We start from the raw sequence: 17,324 nt of genomic DNA, 5'->3' as shown, positions 1-17,324 counted from the left end.
ATGGTTAAAGCCATTAAATCATGCTTTTGCTTCATAAAGTTGCTTAAAATTGTTAGAACTGAAGTTCTATCTAATCAGTAAGAGCAATTTTTTACAGAACAGTAACAGCTGTGCAGAAATAAGACAAAGCGCACAAGCACAGCACAGTAATGCTTGCAGGTGCATACCTGTACATTGACATAATTCGAGAAGAATTCCCCCCATCCGTTAGAGATGCAGGCAAGATAATGAAAAAACCACTGTTTGTTTACACAGCATATACTGGCATCTTAATTGCAGTAGGTTTTTTCCTTGTTTCCAAAGCTCTGCAAGCTCCCCAAAAAGTATTAAAGATCCACTGATATACATGTGTTTTCCACATCTTCATAAAGGACCTACTGCTTTAAGTGGTCCATTGCAATAGTTGCGTTCCCCTCCCTTTCTCTGTCTTGGGGAAGAATTGTTGCTGGAGAACTGGAATGCGCATTTTAATAACTATATTTCTAAACAGAAGAATTAAAGAGTGGTGCTATATGAGAAAGTACAAACTGATAGATCCTTTCTGCAGAAACTAAGAGGGAGTCACAGTTTAAAGCAACAGTTATGTACAGATTGTCCACTCGCCTCTGTTTCTGAATGGCAGAAAGACTGAAAATTGGAGTGGGGAAGCAGGAGAAAAAGGAAGGAAAAATACCTCAATGCTTTAAAAACTGGACGTTTATTCTCATCTGTACATTTGGAGTGAAAAAATAATTTCTCTCCATTTGCTATACTACTTAGTGCACATTAAATCCAACAAATAAGAAGAAAATGGTAAGATTCTGGATGTAAAATAATACTTCAGAAGACATTGTTTCAATGGTAGCTCATTAGCTACCATCTCTCAATAAAACATTAAAATGAATAAAGAAGCCTGTCCTCAAGTGTTCAGGCATCATTTGGTCTTTCCTTATTCATAAGCAAATCCTCAGAGAAGGGAGGGTAGCAGTTTTTAGGAATATAGAAAATAAATTCATTGAAACTGAAATTTGCAACAGCCAAGTTCAAAAATGGGTTACATGTTGTAAAATGAAGGAACTATGAAAAATTACTGGAGCAGAGAAACAAGAAAACACTGTCACAAGTATTAATAAAAATTAAAAACATGGACTGGACAGAATTTGGTGATCAAACTGAGTGAGCCTGCAACAGGCAAAGTAAGAACACAAGAGGTTATGAAGGTGTTTCTACAGGCAACAGTGGAAGGGAAGGGTTGCCTTGAACCAACTTCAGGGTGCAAAACTCCACGAGCCATGGCAGCAGCCCAGGACTCTGTTGGATAATCTATTTGTAAGAATTATCCTCCTCCCCTACCCATGAACTCATGAGTGGAGCATTAAAGCTGTTCAGTTTAATGAATATATACATGGCTGGGGAAGGAAGGGTTTGCAGAAAAACACGTTTTCTTCTTGCATTTATAGCAAGTGAGTCTTACCATAGATGATTCATAACTGGAAGGGACTTGTTCTGTTCAAAGTTACTTCTGGATTCATGAGAGACACAAACACCATCCCTCACAAAAGTAATTAACTATTAATAGTAGTTCATGTTTTGTTTACGCAGACTTGAAAGATTCCAGTGTTGAACAGGGTCTAACTAATGAAAGTTTAGAATTAGCACTTGAAGCCCACTCATACAAGATACTAGACACAGAGAAATTCTTGCTTTTATACCTGAATTTAAACACTATCTGCTGAACATACTAAAAAACCAAACCCCAAAACTATAATCTCTTGACATTTCACATAAAGACCGCAATAATTATCTAAATCATTCAGTTTCATGACAAGTCATCTTGTGTAACAACTGACAGGTTTTTGCCCCAGCTTGTAAACACTACTAGAAAAGACTGAAATATCTGTATTCTGCTTGCAATGTGGGTTTTGTGCAGCTTTCTTGCACTGAAGTACATACAGATCAGGTAAGTATTCTGTCAACCTGCCACGGCACAAAAAGAGAACAAGGCAGGACTTATCACCGATTCTTTTCTTTGGTGAAAAATGATGACCAGTCATTTATGTAAAAGATAATTGGTATACTTTTATCCATCTAAGAATCATTTTAACTCAAAACTGTATTTTTAAAGGAAATATGGAAAAAAAACCTGAATGGGGCTTTAAAGGGATATTACCTAAAGTTAACAGTGAAGAAGCGATGGCTATCGTGGATGTATTCTACCATTTCCCAATATCAACACACTAAACAATAAGAATTATTTAATTAAACAGTAATGTAAGTTGTTCTTTGATCTTGGTTGTATTTTGTAATTCCTTTCTAAAAACTAAAGATCATATAAATATTTATCGCCACCTTCAGAATACAATGTTTAGTGAGATAAACCCAATCACATTGTGATTTTAGGTGTGGCAAACACCACCTCCTTGTCTTACAAAAAAGACTATCTGACTCTTCAGGCTTAGGATTAAACCTGAAAAATAAAATCAGGGGAAACGAACTTGATGTGTGTTGTAACTCAGAAGTGGTGTAGTTTATAGATTCTATGATTATAAACTGAAAACACATTTAAGTCAAGGAAAGCAACTAAAACCATCACAAAAAAAATTTTTTTAATTCATTTTGCACCAAAGTGGTTGTTCAAGTTTTTTGCCGAGTCAGTAGCTTGCCTATTCTTCCCTAATATTTGTAATAACCTACCAACATGGAAGCTACACAGCCACGGATTCCAAATTTGAGGAGACACTGCTTCATTAGAAACCACTCTGTTCCGCATCCAGAAAAAGAAGGCAGGGCCAACATTATTTGTACCAATTAAACTCAAAAATGACAAGAGACTTCAACATATAAACACTGGAGAAAATCAGAAAAATCATATTTTAGGAAAACTATTTGGTTTTAATCATTAATATGTTTTTATTTATGAAAATATATGGAACAAAGTTGCTTTAAAGAGACCTGATGAACTGATTTCTCTGTCAGGTTCCTTTACTTACACTGAAAAATGTTTAAAAGAACTATTGCATGAATCTTTACCATTCATTAAATTAAAGCATCCATTAATACTACACAATTCCAAAAAGGTCAAACCTAGTTAGAAATATGTAGGTTCAAAAAGGTTCCTAGCATTTAAACTGCCACTCAATAAATTACTTTCCACTAAGAACATCTAAATTTCTAAATGGATCAGCCACCTTTAACAGCAAATTGAAAATGCACTCTAGTTAATGAGAACTTCCCCTTGCGGTATAATGCTGAACAACCAACATACTATGCATCTGCTATTACTACAGGAGAAATTGCCCACTGTCCTAGGCTTTAACGTAAGTTGAGTTTTGGGGGGTTGGTTTGTTTGTTTTTAAACAGGAATTGTTTGATTTGCAATTGCTGGGGGCAGTGGGCAAATTCAAAGCAGAACAAATTCTATTAACAAAAGGAACAGGTTTCACTTGAAGTGACTGGAGCAAGCTAAACTAGACTAGCTAAAAAAAGTAAACTAGAAGAATATTTATTTATGGCAACACTTGTCAATTTGTGAAGTTGAGAAGTGTTCTGCAATTTATCTCCCTACCCTAGAGGAGACAATCAAACACCAAGAACTAACACCGGTATCTATGACAGCAGTGAAATCGGCAGGAGAATGTCATTCATCATTTTAAGTATTCCCTTTCGTTTTTCTCTGTCATGGGGAGGAGAGAAAGTTACCTTCAATCCAAGATTCAAGAAGTTTTAATAAATACAGCAATAATTCCAGCCTTGCCTGAATTAACTACTTAGCAATAATCAAAATGTTGCAATGCATGGCTAATTCTGCTTCCATCCATTTCTATGTTGGAGAAAAGACGGGGTGAAAAGGAAGGAAATGTTTTCTAAAGAAAATCCTGAAAATATTCACTCTGTATTTCTAAAACCACATAAAAAAACAGAAAGGATTATTCTTGGATGTCTGCTAAATCATCATTCTTTTATATATGGACTGAAACCTCATGACATAAACTTTGTGGGTTCAGTTACAGGCTACAGCAAAAACAAGTGCTAAATGCCAACAGCAATAGCTTGGCTACTAGATTAAAAGTTTCAGAGATCCTTTTGAAATATGACAAAGCGCTAACCAACAATATATTTCTGTTAAATACTTCCAGCAAGTACAAGCAACCAACGTAAAATCCCGTCCAAATTATGCAGGGAGGAACCAATTGAGGAAAACAGAAACTGTACCTGAAAGAAAAGCCAATTTTTTCTTCAGAATGGGTAATATTACTGAAGCTTCCATTCTACTTCAGATAATTTTCACAGCTCTGAAACACAAGAAGTTAAAGTTGTCAAGCATGGGAAATCAATTACGTTTCACTAGAATGAGCACTGGCCAAAACACTTTTGTACTCTTCTGAAGGAAGCACAGAACACTGTAACTAGAATCCAAAGTATTGTAAAAACTGAAGAAAAAACATTATCATACACATTTTTCCATGTAAATCTTTTAAAGATTTCTTTCTCATCATAAAATAAAATTAAAGCAGAATCTCAAGCAAGGACACTGAGATAATTTATACAAAAGTCCTATTTCCCAACCCCATTAAAACTACAATTAATTTACAGGTAGATCATCTGTTTGCTCAGTCATTCAGATGTAAAATAAGTGTAAATAAAATTACACTTTTGCATAGTCTGTCTCATATTACCAGGAATATAATAATTATTTAAATATGCTATGCTGCATTTATGTCAGGACACTTGCCATTACCCTGCCATTAGTAGGTCTTCCATTAAAGAAAAACATCCAACAGCCAGAATAAGCATGTCTAACCTATAGCTAGAAAAGCTTCTGCTCCTTTTGTCTCCGAATACCTTCTTACCCTCATCCCATTTTTATTGCATTATGAACTGCAATTCACTGTGATTAAGTTTCTGCATTGCATTGACAATCATCAGGATGCTTGAACAGCAATCTCCTCTTCCAGCCTACACAAAGTGGCAACTGGCATGCCAGTTTAAGTCTTTCTGAGTTCATACTTGCACAAATCAACCCATATAATAAAAAAACAAATTCTGCACAGACATACATAACACAAGATATGCACCAGTATCCAGTCAAAATAAAAAACAGATTAATTTTTTTTTTCCTTTAATTCCAGGCACAGGGTTTCAGACTGCAACCTGGAGTTCTCTGTCTGGGTACTTCAGCATTCATGCACAGAAATAGAACTTTTTTTTTCCTGAGGTGGGGGGGGGGAGTTAACTGAATCAAAACTACAAATGATCTAGGAGAAAGAAGAAAAAAAACCAAAGAACTCCAAATAGAGAGCCTGAATAGAATAGTTATTCCTTTTCTTATTAAAACAATGAGCTTCATTACAAACAAAAAAAAGCAGAATGATTATTTTTATTATGAAACAGAAATAACATTTCAACAACTTTTTACTGCCCCTCCCCGTTCCAATGTGTAATGCTTCAATGTTCATTCCCACCCCTTATCCCAAAATCTTCATATTTAAGTGTTATTTTTGTCAATTACATAAAATACACATTTCCCATATTACAAAAGGAAATGAACAAATTTCAGTGCTTTCAGGAAACTGAGTCCCAAGACAGCTTGCACTTTAAGCAATTACTCAAATAAGCATCCTATTAAAGCTTCCTGTATGCTTCAGACAAAAATTTGTAGGTTATTTGTTGCATAAAACACAAAACTCAAGAATGACTCAGGCAGTCATTTTTGTCCCTCAAACACCATGCTCAAACCACCCTGTGTAAGCTATTTAACTTTGGCAGTATTCTCTTTTTCTTAAGATGTGGAACACGTACCTGGTAATGATTTTTCCCTCTCCTCCCCGTTATATTTCGAAATTATTACAAATGGCTCTCTATCACAATCAATGAAGAAAGCCCAAACCTACACGCACACACTTCATTATCTTCATACTTTCACATACGAACAAAAGTTTGCATCAACTTATTGACTCTAGGGGGCATGTTTCTTTGCTGTTGTGAAAAGACCAATTTATTTAATATGAAAGCACTGCCTGGCTTTCTGCCACAGCAGTGGCACTGTCCATGGATCAAAATAGTTCTTTTGTTCAGTACTTCCTGGAACCAAAGGAAGCATTCTGTTCACTCGGAGTGGAGGGAGGTGAGTCAGAACAATTGCCAATAATTTCAAACACCTAGCCTTTGTTCCAGAAACTCCTGAAGTTTTCAATTACCTCTCTTCTGTGAGAAGCAGCTCACAAAGCACTCTCTGATGTGCTCCATCTAGAAGAAAACTCTCACCAGAGGAGGCTACCAGAATATGCCGGAAAAAAATCTTCAGGTTTAAAACTAAGGTTTAACATCCCTCTCTATCTGTTAACACTCCAGAGAATCTCAGGATGAGTTACACTAAATGTCTTTTTTTAACATTGGAAAGTGAAACAATTTCAAGAGAGCTGGCATCTACTTTCCACTGGGAGCTGTCAAAGATGTTTTAAAAAGGTACACTGCTAAAAAGCAGATAAGTATATTAGACCTACAAATAAAATGTAAAGTCTTTTTAACTTGGTCAGAGGAAGACAAAACAACCGGCTCTTAAACTGGCCATCAAGCTCTCAATTTAGAATGAGGAAAGAATGATGCCATACCACTATTTAGCTGAAAGGAATAGATTTGGTGTCTATTCATCAATTTAAAAAAAAAAAAAAGCATTTGGACTCATTAAACAAAAAAAAACTACAGAAGAGAAACAAGAGCACTGAAGAGAACAGATTTCACTTGAAGAAACTGAAATACTTCAAGAAGCTGCATTTTATCACTTCCAAAACAAAAGACATAACTTCTATATGCTCAAATTTTACAGATATGAAACAAGTTAAAGAGGTCAAATCTGTTTGCTGAATTTCAGAAACAATCTATAGTGCTGCATGCCCACCTGCAATCTACTTTGCCAATTAAAATACCATATATCAAATTGTAAAACTTGTGTATATAGGAAACATGCTAAATAAAAGAACTATATTGAAGAACCTCACTGAACTTGTTTAGAATGACCTGGGCTTTCAGGTTTTTAAATCAATATAGTAATGTTAATCTCCAACCATGTATTCATTCTTTTGAAGGTTTCCACAGAAAAGTGGCATAACATTTGTATTTAAAACCTAAGTACTTGAAAGGTGTTCCAGTGAAATAGAAAACTCTTCCAACCCCCTCACCAAGCAGAAACTAATACTACTTGTGGAGAAAATTCTCTTAAATACAAACTTAAATGAAATATGTATACATTAGGGGGACGATGGGAGGTCGGGGAGACAGTAAACAAATAGTAAAAAAATTTACAGAACAGGAAAAAAAAGCAAATATTATTTCAGCCTGCAATCCAATGTGAAATCAAATCATGACTTGGTAGGCTGCATCCCCTATCATATGTAGGCTCTGGAAAGACTGTAAATTACGTCATTAAAGTGCATAATTTCTCATGAATGAAGAATATCACCTGCATTTGCTGCTTTCAGTCTCAAGAACCAACAACCAGACACTGTTTAAAACTGTTTTAAAAAGTCTACTAAAAAGAAACGGCAGCAAAGAAGCTGACAGACTCACATTGACTAGATGACTGGAAGTAAGATACCCTGAAGATGTTAGAGAGAAGCTGCTCAGCAATTAACAGGTGTTTTCTTTCTAAGCAACCCAGTGAGAACCACTGGTCAAAAGTATTAACAATCAAATTAACAATCAAATTGTTATTTTTAAATAAATATTAAATTATTTTAATAATTAATTTAAATTAATAATAAATTAATAATAAATAAATTAATAAATAAATTAATAAATAAATTAATAAATAAATTTAAATTAATAATTAATTTAAATTAATATAAAATTTAAATAAATATAAAATTCAGGCTTAATGAGAATATAAACACGTTTACCCAAAATTGTTAGATCTGAAACACTTAATACTCTCAGTACATTGTGCAAGGTCTTTAAATGAGGTAGTCTGTTCACAAGCATCTACTACAAGTTTCAAAGAATGAGTACTTTCTCCATTCCCTCATCATGTATCAAGCAAGAGAGCATAGCTGGTCTGTTAAATATAGGACTAAAAGTCAGGGGAAAAAAAATCTGGTTTCTATTCCTTGTTCTGCTATGAAATATACATATGGCTTTCAGCAAGTCATTTATCCTTTTTAGTCTTCGTTCAGTCCCTCCATCTGTAAAATGGAGATGTTATATATTAATTCCCTTTTTACAACAGTATTGTGATGTTTAATTCATTAATGTTTTTGAAGACTTGAGAGATTAGAAGGAACTCCATAGATCTGCCTATAAATAACCAGGAAGCAGATGGGCTGCTACATTCAAAATTGTAGCAGCTTGCAAGTCCAGGCACAAACAATAGCACAAGTAACAATACACATTCTGAAGGGGGGGGGGGAGAAAGCCTCAACCATATACCGTGAAATTTTTTTTCTTTTAAAATCAGCTTCTGAATTGCAGACCTTCACAATTAACAGCTTCATTCTCTGAAGCCAGCATGCAAGTTTTTTCAGATGCTAACTTCAACCCACAAAGCATTACCCCACGCTTTCCCTGGATCACCTTAAAAAAAGTTCATCCGTCCCACAGAGAAATAAAATCCGTGTGCAAAAGACAGAGAGAAAGCTGAATATCACAATTATCTATGGAGATTATTATTTCACCTTCCTTTAAAGCCACATTAAAGCTGTGGGACAGATGACATCCTAAGTGGCACAAAGAAAGAACACAAATGAAGGTGTCTCCAGGGCTGATACCCTAGGGAAATGTGAGAAGCACACCAAACCTGCCCAAAAACCAGAAAAAGGCTGAAGACAGCATTAACGAATGAATGCTTACAATTAAAGAGCACATGGAACTGGGTTACTCAGCTGGACAGTTTCAAAATAACAATACAACCTGACAGATGAACATCAGCTTAGGTACTCAAATGCAGTGTTCGGTTTTTACTCTTTAACATATTATGAGCAGCACTAATAAATTTTTAATGTTAGAGCCCTTTAAGACCTCAGGAGAAAAGGTAACTCCACATATTTAGGGAATATCAAGTCAACGTTTTTGCTTTTTCAACTATTTTGTTCACTTATGATTATTTTCTTTTTGACTATCTGTAAAAACTATCCATAAAAAAGGCCATACTGAAGTTATGTTCTGCCTGATTTTCAAGTTGTACATGAAGAAAATATTCCTGATCTTCCATAACTTATTCATTCAGACTAAAGGATTAAGAAAATAAAAAACATACTCAGTAGATTTCCATCAGTATGTAAGCTTGTTTAATTTTAAAGCAAAACGCAACCATACATGTCAGTTCCATTACACATGTGCAGTCAGTACTCTAACTCAGCAACTTGTGACAGCAGATGAACGGACAGATTGAAAGTGTGCTCCACTTTTGGTTAAACCTAGGGTCACCAGTTTGCTAACCAGGATCCAAAAGCACATGATCCAAAAGCACATTGTCACACCCGTACCAACTTAAGCTTGGAAAAATTCCATTTCTTCTGCCCCATTTTCACCTGGAAGTTCAAGGCCTACCTTGTACACTTTGTCTTCTAATTATAGCTAATAATAGAATTGAGAAGAGCTGTCTGTTAACTACTTCCTCTGTTTAACCATCTTCCATATACGTTTCCCATCCTTTCCATCCCACCTCAGCATTTTGTGAGAAGTGAAAGATGAGTGGTAAAAAGAAGTGATGAGCAATATAATGAATAGTGAACCAGCAAATGGAGAACAAGTGAGTAAGAGAGGTTATGCCATCTAAGAAGAAAAAGACATTGTGCTCCTAAGTTTTAACTTTGATCTCAGTCAACTATTCCTTTCACAGAATGGTAGAGCTTTTCTTCAGACTTAGAGCAGTGTCAGAGGGAAAGAAAAGAAGGAAGAGTATCAAGCACAGAAACAATATAACTAAGGATGCACAAAAACATCTGCGTGTACAGCTGTGAAACACAATACCAACACCTCAGTCTTTTCATACAAGAAGGGCAAGCATAGGATACTATGCAGCAATTAGCACCCTCTCAAAGAATGGCCTTTGAATCCAAAGAAGTGCTATGTCCACAGACAGCCGTCTTGCTCCAACCCAAAGTAACACATGCAGAAATTAGTAATGCTGCTACGATACTTGACATAAAAAATGATGGCTTGCTAGAGTTTTCTACCCTTTCCAGCCTCAGGCCAAGCCAAAAAACATACGGTATATGCTAAATTACGGCAATTTTCAGGCTTCTTTAATCTAGAATAATAGAGAAAGTAAGTCACAGGTTTTGGATGCATCTCCACATTTCCTTTTCTGTTGCATTTACAGAGAGAGACCCCATGTTTACCTTCCTGCAGAATCCTATAGCTTGCCCTTGTAGGATGTTACCACAGGCAACAGAAGACTCCGATTTACCTCATACCCCTCCCTTGCAACAGGCAGCCAAAATAGCAGACGTTGGAGTCATCTGGTATAGTCCCAACTCACTTCACAACATCAAGTAACCGCAGAATACGAAAAATGATGCAATTTGGGAGGTTGCTTCTTCCACTACTTTCTACATGGCAATAGGTCAATTGAAATGTTATGTTAAAAGCAAAGCAGAGGCGTTTTCTATTCCTTGTCACACTTCCCTAAGACCCATAAAAAAATAAATCTCAGGTTCAGCTCTTAAAATTTTACTTAGTCAGAGATCATGTGGAAATAAGACAGAAATCACACAGGTTGTAAATTCTCCCACAGAAATAATTTTTGAGTTACAGGTTGGGGGAAGAAAAGTAACCAATGAATAGTAGAATAACATTACATACTCCTCTTCTAGCTCCCTCTACTAAAAAAACCCAAACAAGTCAAAAGCTTGCAAGAATGAGTTGGGAGAAATAAGTACCTTATTATCAGTTCTTTAACAAACTGTCCAAAACCAGTTTGTGATGAAAGATCACAGAGGGCTCTTATGCCTTCAGTACTTCATAAAACTAACTAACCTAGACAGTGGGAGGAAAGAGATTGGACAATTCCAGGCCATAAGCAGCCGAGTCAAAAGACAAACAGCTGCACTGATGAGTGCAACTGTTGGCAGTCTGGAGCAAATGAAAAATAACTTTCCTCTGGGGTGCAAGATTAGAACTTTTTGTTCCTTTTATAACATTTATAGAAGAAAACAATCTACAACCTCATAACAATACACATACTTGGCATTGGTTACAAGTGCGTGTGGCTCAGGACCTCAGAATCACTTCTCAGCCCAGTACAGTGACACTACAATGGAATGGAAGCAAAAAGAAATGCTCTTCTAAACTGAAAGCCATACAGAGTGGCAGGGGGTATGAAAGGGCAAGGGATAGTTTGAGAGGGAAAGTAGGATGCAGTGTGTAGACATAAGCGTAGCAGACACAAAAGCAGTCATCCTTTTTAGGTGGAGAAAACTGACCCAAAACAAGAAGAAAACAAATGAGACGCTAATAAAAAGACTGTTTACAAATATCTAAAACTTTGGGGTTGATACCTGACCAAAAAAGTTCCCAGCTCAAGAGTAAGATTTTGTGTGGACCTTGAAACATCCTGAACAAATTTCCTCTGTATTCTTAAAAAAAAAAAAAATTTATGGTAGTGGCTTCCCCCCATCACTGCACAACACACAAGGTAGACACAATGAGGATAACAATAAAAATCCCTTCCTAAGGAATAAGTAATTTGAAAACTTTGCTAGTCTTAACCAAACATCAAAGTAGAAGAGATTGAAATATGCCGGATCTGGTATATAAATACCTTGTTCATTTACATTTTTAAGTTTTAAAATATTTCAGAATTACATTAATTCATTGTTATACAAAATAAAAATAATTATCTATGCTGCCCTTGAATTACTGTGAGAAATGAATCTTTCCTTAACTCGCACAGATGTCTTCAGTTTTTGTGCTCACGTTAAAAATTCTGAACATTTCAGCTGCAAACCACAAATTAAATCAGCCACAGCAACCACCTGCAGTAACCACAGCACCTCTCCCTCTCTCCCATCCCCTCAAAATAAAACATGTAGCATTCCACTATCATAAATAAATAAATGGTCATATGCTTCAGATAACATAAAATCAAGATCTCCAAACTGCTACCTGGAGCATCTTGCATAGATGTACCACTCATACATTTTCCACTGATACATTCTAATTTGGTCCTAGGAAATAGTAACATGAAAGAATTAGCAAACATTATGCTAGCAGACAGAAAACAGACAACCCACATTGAGGGTATACTGATTAGAAAGAAACCATAGCTTTTACCAACACCTAAAAGTAGACAAGCCATGGCACCTTTCATCTACATATTATGTGTCCATCCTGACCCTTTCCCTCAAGAAGGGCCATTTATTTTCTCAAGTTCAGACGCATATATCATTAAGTGACCAAAACATCAAGTTAACATGAAATCCAACAACTTTTTTTTTTTTTTTTTTTTGCCTTACTTAGTCTGGTCAACATTTATCCTTCATGTATCTCTCCAAGAACACATCTCAAATTCAACTCTGCCAACACCGTAGGAGTTTAGCTTGGCTCTGAATTCTCACATGCCTAATACATCTATCTCCCTTGACCCACTGATTCTGTGAAGCCCTAAGTCATACCTTCATCTCCTCTTAACTATTGTAATTTCCTTCTTAATGGGTTCTTTATGGCCCAGCATTCCAAACTTCAGCTTGTCCAAAATGCAGCAGCTCATCTTCTTACCTAGAAACAGGAAAACAACACTCCATATTGATTTTCACTTGCTTCCTTGTTGAGTTTAGAGTCTGCTGTAAGGATATCCTCACTTCAAAATCTCTCACTCTTATTTAGTCTAAAGAGTAAAAAGCTTTGCCAGTGCATTTTTCTGTTTGCTCACTCAAGGTGCTCAAGTCTCTCATTCCTCTTCTGTGCACAAGCTTATGAACCCCAGAGCAGCAACAACCTACCTCGATGCTTTTAAAACTTCTTTCCTTACTCTCACCCACAACCGCAGCTCCCTCTTTAAATTAGAATTCACGTATCTCCAGTCTTAAGCTTAAACATCCTACATACATTCGCAAACACTGCTCTGTGTGAGACTAACACAACGTGAGACACTAACACAAGCTGCGCTATTTTATAGTATCTAAGCCAAACTACGTAACATAACTTCAGTATCAGAAGCTTTGGTTATGTTATAGCACCTTTTAAAGATTTTTAAAAGTCACAAGATGAAAACGAAGTAAAGTAGGTAAGTTAAAGGCAGCATGAATTACAGCCTAAATAAGTTTGTGCAAAACCAACTGCAAAGATATTGTTCTATGCAGTGTATTCATTAGTGTCAAATCTTCATAAGAACCAAATATACTTTGTGAAAATTTTAAAGATCTTATTTTTGGAAGAGACTGATCTTACTTACCATTGGTACTGGAATGCAACACTGTCTGTTAAGGATACAAGTTTCAGCTCTGGATCCCAGATTCTGCAAATTTAAATGAAAAAAGTATTTGACCATATTTTTAGATGTTAATACTCAATCTAAAACTTTTATTTCCTTGGAGGCTGAAAACAAGGGTTTATTACAAAGTTACATGGTAGCATGATAGGGGAGCCAACATTTCCATTATATATTCACAAATACTTGTAAGCTAGGCATTCGAGTTGAATGGGACAGCAGGAATCCCGTATTTTCTACCAAAACATATGGTAGACATCAACATTGTTTATAATTAGCAGGCAATGCTCCTGAGGCAGCACCGGAAGCGGTGGGAAAGTAACAAGAACCAGAATCCTTGTAGTAAGCTTTCAGTCAGAGGTAATCTACACAGAGTTTTAGGCAAAATTGAAAATACAACAGTGTTAGTGTTTTTTGTGAAAAGAGGAAGAAGGTATTCCTACAAACTAAGTTAATCATTGCTATAAAATTAAAAAAGGCAAATTATAACTTGAATTAAAAAATGTAAGTAGTCCCTATTTGTATTAGAAGATGCAGAATTAAGAGATAAGCATCAAACATAAAATCTCAGCACATGCTTTAAGACTTGCGTGAAACCTTGTAACTGATCAAATTCCACCCACCAAGGAAACCCAAACACTCAAAATTAGTGTATCCTGTGTTACAGACAAAGCCAAGATGCTAAACACATTTCATCAGTTTTACAGTTACTCACATGCAGCAACTATTACAGTAATCTCTCTCACAACAAGTTTTAAATTAAAAAAACAACAACAACAACAAAAAAACCTTACATTACTGGAAGTTTTCTAGTCAGGCAAATAAACTAGCAGCCTCAAAAAGATGGAGAGAGGCAAGAGCACACACCGATAGATCAGGAACAAGAATATCAGTAGCAAGTGCTCAAGATAGCTTGAACAGAGACATGGTGGAAGTCCTGCAACATAATTTCTTATCCCTACAAGACCCTAGGGTAGGCTTTGCCTACTTTATCAGAAGCTACCTATTGAAGGTGTTCTGTATTTCCCCAACACCCATAGTCACTGGGGAATAGAGGTGTTCCTCTTCATACTCTATTCCTAAGGACTCTTGACAGTTATGTAGCACTGTATTCAAGTTCACCATCAATGTATCTAGTCTCTTCTATAAGTACCTCCAGTTCCCCTCCCTACTACAACTCCCAAGCAGCAGCCAACTGAAACCGAGCTGAACTTCACCGCACTCTTCTACTCTGCTGCTGGAAAATAACAAAACCATGTACATTTCCCATTTACATAAGCTTCACTGAGAAATGTAATTCCACAGCCAATTTAGAACTATAGCTTACAACTCCAGGAGACATCATCGCACTGTTTCTTGTAAGAAATTTAAAAATACATGTATTTTCTTCTCTTCACTCTTGTTTCTAGGAAAACTGATGCTACAGATCATCTAAACTGCAAATAAAATATCATCTATTAACATTCTACTTTAGGAAAAACAGTTGGCTGAGATGAATTTACAGGATTCTCCAAGCAGCAATCTATGATGTAAAGAATTGTGCAAAATTCTAAAATTCACCACTAAAAAGAACACTGTAATTGCTCCTACTTTTGGTGATGTTTTTTGGGTTTTGTTTCTTTGTTTGTTTTCCCCCTGGACAGAGGAAAGTACAATCAGCACCTCATCAGCAAGCAGTAGGCCTCTCTGACCAAGCTTCAGTTCTATTCTGTGGTCCACCTTCCCCCTTTTCTCCTTAAGTTTCTGCTTGGTATAAAAAATGGGACTAGGACTATAAAACCCTCACATTCAGAAAAATGAGAACCCTTATTAGCATGGAAGTTAATCACCATCACTGTTCCTATAATGTAATAACAGTATTCATTATTTACTATACACTGAATCTTAGCAGACAATGTCACAGAAGGAGGAAAGGGAGGAAAAAACCCCAGGACTTCCTCATCACAGTGAATTTTAACATGTGAACAAAGTCAACATCCAATCGTTAGGACAATGCAGACACTGCAATACTAAAAATGCAGAGGGACCAGTGTTTCCTTTGGGATGAAGAAAGATGAAAGAACAACTGATGAAAGCATCTACTAATACCCATCCATGTAAGCCTTACCCAATTTGTTCATTAAAAAAATTACAAAACCTCAAAAAACAAAGAACCATTCTCCACTAATCGTCTCCACTCTTTGCTCCCATACACTAGTACAAATTCTTTAAGAAAAAGGGTGCTTTAGAGCATCTCGTTCCTACAACTGCCTGGCTAAAAAGCTCTGTAAAGGGGCAGCAAGGGACACCACAGTTATGGGGAGAAAAGCAAAATGCTAGACAATGGACCTGTCAAAATTCAAAGAAATGGCAACCGTGGCTCTGAGCAACCACTGCTTCAGCAGTGAATCAGCTTCCCGACCAGGCAGCGCTTCCAGAAGCCCAGGAGAGCCCGACGCCGAGGCAGTGACACGGCCGTGACTCGTCCCACCAGCCCGCCGCCGCACTGACCAGCGGCGACGCACCGGGAAAATCCCCACGAGAAGCCGAGCGGATCGGCGAGCCGGGGAGCCGGCTCCGGCTCCCGCCCCCGCCTCCCTCGGGGGAGCTCTCCCTTGCCCGAGGCCCTCTCCTTCCCTCCTTCCCGAGCCTCCCGTGGCACCCGCGGGGCGGCCGCGGCGGGGCCCGGCGGGAGGGGGCCGCCGCCCTCCAGCGCCCGCCGCCCGCACAAAGGCAGGCCCCGGCCAGGCGGCAGCGGCCACCCGGGAGCCCCCCCGCCACCGCGGCCACGTATATAGCGGCGGCACGAACAATACCCAAACCTGTTGCGCGGGCTCCCCTGGGCCGCACCGACCTGCCGTGCCCCCGGCCCGGGAACAGCCGGCGGGACCCACAAAGGGGCAGGGAAACGGGAGGAGGAGGAGGCGGCGGCGAGCTCCGCAGCCCGCCGCCAGGTACCCCGTTAGCCCGCCCGCCTGCCGCGGGGATGCGGCGCCGGCCAGGGAGGCCGGGCGCGGGAGGGCTGCCCTGCCGCAGGGCCGGGCCACCGCCGCCCCCCGGGAGGGTCGGGAGCCCGCCGCCGCCCGGCGGAGCGGGGCGCCCCACAGCTCCAACGCCGCCGCCCGGGGAACAAAGCGCGGCCAGGCCGCAGGGCCTGCGCTGCGCCCGGGGCCGCCGGGCCGCCCCTCCGCGGGGCCAGGGCGAGGGAAGAGCCCCTCCGGACGCGGGTACTCACCCGGCTGCGGCGCTCCGGGTGCCCGGGCTGGGAGGACGCCGGCGGCACGGCGGGCGGACGCGGGGCGGAGCCTAGACCCACCCGCTCCGGCCAGGCTGCGGCGGCTGCCCTCAGCTGCCTCGTACCGCCTCGCTGGCCCGGCGGCAGCCCCCGGGGACGGAGGCGGCTCCGACCCCTCCCCCGTCGGCAAGGAGACAGCGAGCACCGGGCGCTGCCGGGCCCGCCCCCGCCCCCCTGGCCTCGCCTCAGCGTCCCCCCCGCCTGCGGAGCGCGGAGCCGCGGTACCGCCCGCCCCTCCCGCGGAGCCGCCGCGGCAGCTGCGCCGGTCCCGGCCCGGCCGAGAGACGGCAAGACGAAGCCCCACCCCAGCGGGAGACAATGCGCCGCCGCCGCCCCGCTAGGGGGTGCCGAGCGCTGCGCCCCGCAGGCCTCGGCCCCGCCAGGCACCGCCCGGCCCGGCCCCGCCGGGGCCCTCTTCCCGCCGCCCCGGCCTCCTGTCAGTAACTGGGGGGCTATTGTCAATGTCCAGCGTAGACAGGCTGGAGTCTGACCGACTGCAGATTTTTTGGCGCTAGGAGCCCCGTTAAGATAACAGGAGCCGTGCCTTACTATTTGGAGATTCATGTGTGTGAGTGTGTGGTGAATGGAAGTCCAATTGATGAAAACAGGTGAAAACTGGTTGTTGATAGTGCCTCAGGCAGACGTCAG

At 39.7% G+C, this 17,324-nt stretch overlaps 1 protein-coding gene across 2 annotated transcripts in view; it reads right to left on the bottom strand.

The window, feature by feature from the left end:
* Positions 1–16,735, bottom strand: part of SESTD1 (SEC14 and spectrin domain containing 1) — a 62,084-nt gene extending 45,349 nt beyond the window's left edge. For both annotated transcript variants that reach the window (XM_082312507.1, XM_082312508.1), the window contains exons 1-4: positions 16,617–16,735; positions 13,367–13,429; positions 12,588–12,690; positions 4,192–4,271 (exon numbers count right to left, since the gene is read on the bottom strand). In XM_082312507.1, the coding sequence (XP_082168633.1) occupies positions 4,192–4,246 (55 nt within the window). In that variant the 5' untranslated portion in view covers positions 4,247–4,271; positions 12,588–12,690; positions 13,367–13,429; positions 16,617–16,735. The remainder of the gene's footprint in view (positions 1–4,191; positions 4,272–12,587; positions 12,691–13,366; positions 13,430–16,616) is intronic.
* Between the last annotated feature and the right edge of the window lie 589 nt (positions 16,736–17,324).

Source organism: Platalea leucorodia (genome assembly GCF_965183815.1).
Source record: "Platalea leucorodia genome assembly, chromosome: 5".
NCBI classification, from domain to species: Eukaryota; Metazoa; Chordata; class Aves; order Pelecaniformes; family Threskiornithidae; genus Platalea; species Platalea leucorodia.
This window is presented reverse-complemented; position numbering and strand designations above follow the sequence as displayed.